Raw genomic sequence first — 4,834 nt, 5'->3', positions numbered from 1 at the left:
AGGGGGCAGCAGCTGACCTGTCCCTCCGCTCTCTCTCTCTCTCTCTCTCTCTCTCTCTCTCTCTCTCTCTCTCTCTCTCTCTCTGCATTCGGACGGGCGGGCCGCGAGTGTTTTTAGGGCCAACTTTGGGTTTACACGCTCCTGCGGGTCCGCCGTCCCGCCCTCTTCTTTCCTCCTCGGAGCGGGCCGGGCCGGGCGGGCCGAGGGCCCCGGCCGGTGCTCTCCTTCTTCCACCCACTGCTGTTTGTGGCATCGTATGGTAACCCGGCGTAACTTTGTTCCGCGAGTTCACTCGGGATGAACGACCCCGCCCGCTCGCCAGGCGCACGCTGTGGGCAGCCGAGACCCGAGAGGGCGCGGGCGGGGCGGGACCAAGTGGGCCGAGGGTCGGGCTCGGTCCCAGCGACGTTTGCGGGGAAGCAGGCCAGGCCGAGATGTCCCAGGTGGGGCGGGCATTCCTGTGCAGTAACGTGCTGCCGATGCGAGTATATGTGCCGCTGGCGCGCCCGCCTCCGCTCCGCCCGCCTCCTAGTCCGTGCCGCCGTCCTCGCTGCGGAGGATCACCTTGCGGAGGCGAGGCCCCGGGGCCCGAGCCCCGCCGAGCTCTCCGCCGAGCTCAGTGTAAGCACGGGGCCGGGTGTCGCGGCGTGCCGAGCCGAGGTGTTTACCTCGCTCAGCTCCAACTATTTCGGTCCCCGCCGCCCTTTGCGGACCAGGCGCCCGGATCTGTGCCGCTCACAACCAAAGGAGTGACGTCCAAAGTGTGCGTCAGACAACGAGAGGCGGCTCGCCTGCTTCCATCCCGCGCAACGTCTTCGCGGCGCTTTTTATTCTGCTTTTAGCCGTCGTTTCGTTCGTTTCGCGCCATCATGCGTCATGCGGAGCCACGCCTACGCGCCCCGGGAACAGTCAATCAAGACCATTGTTTACGTGGTGCGGTGTGCTCCGGGCCGCTCCCGGGAGGAGAGCCTCCCCCCGCCCCTCCGACCCTTTACACACAACGCTTCCGTAGGGGAGAGGAAAGTGTACTTAAGCCGTATGTGTCATGGCCTATTTCACCGTGGTTCATTCTCCACATGATAAACAGCACGGAGTATTGGCCTTAAGCTGATCTTTACAACAATTTTTCCTCCGCGGCAGCAGCGAGAGGCTGGCAGGCGAGCGGCGAGACAAATGTCGGTCCGTGATTGAGCTGTTTCGCGTCCTTTTCGTTGTTCTGCGCAACGCGAGCGCAGCGAAAACGCGCGTCGGAAATCGCTTTCCCTTCCTCGAGTTGTTTGGCGGGGCGTGGCGCGGCGCGGCGCGCTGCTGCGCCCGTCTGCCAGAAGAATGGCCCTGATTTCGGCGTCGTTGTGTGGAGCTGCTGGAAAGCCCTCGCGACAGTGTCACCAGCCGACGGCAGCCGACGGCGCCGTGGCGCGCAAGAGCAAGGAAGACGTTGGGCCACGGGGGGAGGGGGGGAGGGTACACTCTCGCCGCGAGTCGAGTGCCGTGCTGAGCCCGTCTGAGCCGCTGCGAAACCGTACAAAATCCTGAAACAGAAAGTCAATTTTGCAGGTGCTCCTGCTCCTACCCACCCCATTCTTTATTTTCGTCAAGATGGTATTGTTCTTGCGACCGCGTGCGAGTAGTTAGCTTAAGAGTCGAGGTCGACCTTCACAAAGACAAATCAAGAAAGATAATGAGAAAATTTAATTTCAGTTATTTTGGGGGTTAAAGCCGCGGTTCCTCCGCGGCCCTTATGTGGTCCCACCCCACTGCCGTTCCCTAGCTGTCCCCATACGCCTGCGGCCCCCTGGTTTCACCGCGGCTCCAATGGGGTCCCACCCGTGGCCCCACGCATGGTCCCACTCGTGGTCACGCCTGTGGTCCCCCCTGGGGTTCCCTCTGCGGTCCCCCCGTGGTCCCCCTGTGGTCCCCCTGTGGTCCCTCTGTGGTCCCTCTGTATTCCCCCTGCCGTCCCTCTGCGGTCCTCTTGCGGGCCGAGCCAGCCGTCCCACCCGGCATGATGATGAATCGGAACAACAAAAGATATCAGTATTGAATTATGCCAGGAGGAGAGGGAGAGGGGGCCACGCCAGCCCGCGCCTCGCTGCCTCGGCCACACGCCCCCACCCCACCCCCTATTCCTCGAGCGCCACCTGGACCACCGTGGGCCGAGGAGCAGAGGGCGAGGGAGGGGTGGGGGATGCGCTGCTATTGCCAATCCGACCACTATATATTTTTCCCTCGCCAGCGATGTGCCGCACAAGGCAAGGCCTCCTCCTTTTTTTTTTGCACGCGTCTTTCCTTACTGAAAGAGCACCTCGATCCCCCCTCCCCTATCACATTGCCTCCCTCCTGTTGGACTCGAATCCTTTATGCAGTCGCACGCTTGGGCGGCCAGGCTTGGCTGGCAGGCCAGGGCCGCGCCCCGCCGCGCCACGGACCGGCATCTGGTTTTGAAAACTGATAAATGGCGTCAGAAATGGTCCGGGACAAACTAACGACCTGCTGGGCTCCGGGGGACCAGCTCCGGTCGGGAGGGACCCCGGCCGGAGGGGGTAGCCGGAGGGGCGCGGGGCGGTGCGGGCGGACGACCTTGCTTGTAACCGGAACTCCTCCCCTCGCCCTTCCGTCGCTGCCACCCGCACGGGGGTGAACCTCAATCCCTGTCACTTTAACGCTGCCGGTGGTATCGCATCGCGGTACCAAGCGGGCGGAGGAGTACTCTCCACAGCTCCTACCGGCTCCCGCATTGAGTGGTGCGGCTGCCGCTCCGGAAAGTTTGTCGCCGTTCCCTCATCGGGACCCGCCAGGGAACGACAGACAGATGATTCCATTCCGTTGGGCTAACGAGGCGGCGCTGCCACAGAAGGCATTCCGTCATTGTCTCTCTCTCTCTCTCTTTCTCCCTCTGTTATATTTTTTTGCCCGCGTTGTGCCACCCTACCCTTTCTTCATCTTTCTCTGACCTTCACCTCATTTTTTATTATATCAGTCAACTTGACGGGGCTATGAGAGTAGCGTTTGCAAGTGATGTCCAAGACCGAGCCACACGCACCCACACAGACTCGCGAACAATAGCGAAACAGAGGGGGAGTAGCGCGAAACTGAAATGGAAGCAGTTTTTTTTATTTAAAGACTTCAGACAAAACGGCTAAAAAAGTCCCTCTGCAGTCTGCAGTCTACTCAGAGCGAGAGCATATCGTAATAATATTGTGTAACTTTCACCACCCGTGTGTTTTTTTAAAGTTTGGTTTGGATGCAGTTGAGGCCGGTAAAGCTGCGACATGCAGTGCTCCTAACTCGGCTGTTTTGTTTGCCAGTCCCGCCCGAGTGCGCGCGCCGCGGGCCGCAGCTGCTGGGCGCCCTGCTCCACGAGCCGCTGGAGCTGGCCTGCGCCGTGGAGGCCCTGCCGCCGCCGCAGTGGTTCCGCTGGAAGTTCAACGAGACCCTCGAGCTGCCACGCGCCGCCCGCGCCCACGGCGGCAGCACCGGCCGCCTCACCCTCGCGCCCGCCGGCCCCCAGGACTACGGCCTGTACGCCTGCTGGGCCGACAACCACGTCGGGCAGCAGGCCCAGCCCTGCCTCATCCGCGTCGTCCACGCAGGTGAGCAGCCCCCAGTAACACCGGGCACCGGGCCCTTTATATACGCCCACCACGTCTCGCGTAACAGGCTCTCATAGCGCCTGATAGGTAGGCAACATCTTGTCTGCAGCGCATACGTGTACCGCGGGCTGGCCTACCTCGAGTCTCGCAGGCGCCGAGCTCCCGACAAACATAACCAAATGAATCTGAGAGAAACGGACCCACTTTTGGAGCGATGCCTAACTCGCTCTTTAAAATTTAGTTTGTTGAGTTGTCGTACAACTGTCGGAATATCATCGCATAACCCTCTATCGAACAGAATAAATATTCGCATCTCGCATACCATTGTTCAATAACTATCGAACCCGTTATTGTAGCGATACATTTTCTGAGTTTCCCTACAAATGCCCGATAGTCTTCATAGACTATTCTCAGTTAGGTCGGTTTGCAGGCTGGGGCTGAAGCGTTCGAGGACCAGTCCCCGTGGGCAGCGGTCCGATCGCGACCTTCGCGTCGCCAGCGAGTCGCCATCGCCATACCTACTCAGAATGTTTCCTATACTACTTTTCCTTGTTGTTGCTCCCCACGCGACGCTACGGAAGACTCTTACGTAAAGTGGGGCAATAGAAGCGAACGGAGAGTTGAGGAAAAAATTGCACGCTGCTCCCCTTTTTAAAAAAAGAGAGGAAAACAGCAGGTCCGCTCTGCTGTTCGGGGGTGGGGGGTGCGAGGACCTGGGGTGGCGCGCGGGTGGCGATGGTCGGGTCGGGCCGCGTGGCAGGCGCGCTGGAAGCAGCTTTTCAATGGGGTGGGATGAATGTCACTTGCTGAGATTGCCCCTGAGTTGAGCCCCACGGTCCGCCCCCCCCCCCTCCACTTCGGCCCGGCCCAACAAGCTAAACGAGGCCCACTGTGCCGCAGCAGCACCAGCTTTGCACCCCATATCGGGGAGTGGGGGGTGAATAAGTTGCCATGATGTGATGAGGGGTTGGCAGCAGGCGGCGGGGGCGGCAGTGGCGGCGGGGGCGGCGCAGAGCGGCCGGGGGCGGCCGTGCGTGGCCGCGGCGGCCATTAGACGCGACAACACGCCGCGCTGCGCCGCGCCAGCACCACTCACCCCGGCCCGGCCCCGGCGCCGACCCGACCCCGGCTCAATTCTTGTTTTCGTTGTCCACGCCGCTCATCATAACCGATTAAGCTCCGGCACACATGACTGTTATAATTTACTCCCGCCTTTGGGAGCCTAGCTGTGAGGGGGGGGG

At 61.2% G+C, this 4,834-nt stretch overlaps 1 protein-coding gene across 2 annotated transcripts in view; it reads left to right on the top strand.

Moving 5' to 3' along the window:
* Nucleotides 1-4,834, top strand: part of LOC113211905 (hemicentin-2-like) — a 90,076-nt gene that overhangs the window by 73,455 nt on the left and 11,787 nt on the right. For both annotated transcript variants that reach the window (XM_052263964.1, XM_052263965.1), the window contains one exon: nucleotides 3,309-3,593. In XM_052263964.1, coding sequence (XP_052119924.1) covers nucleotides 3,309-3,593 — 285 coding nt within the window. The remainder of the gene's footprint in view (nucleotides 1-3,308; nucleotides 3,594-4,834) is intronic.

Source organism: Frankliniella occidentalis, unplaced genomic scaffold, assembly GCF_000697945.3.
Source record: "Frankliniella occidentalis isolate FOCC.00 unplaced genomic scaffold, Focc_3.1 Scaffold15, whole genome shotgun sequence".
NCBI lineage: Eukaryota > Metazoa > Arthropoda > Insecta > Thysanoptera > Thripidae > Frankliniella > Frankliniella occidentalis.
This window is presented reverse-complemented; position numbering and strand designations above follow the sequence as displayed.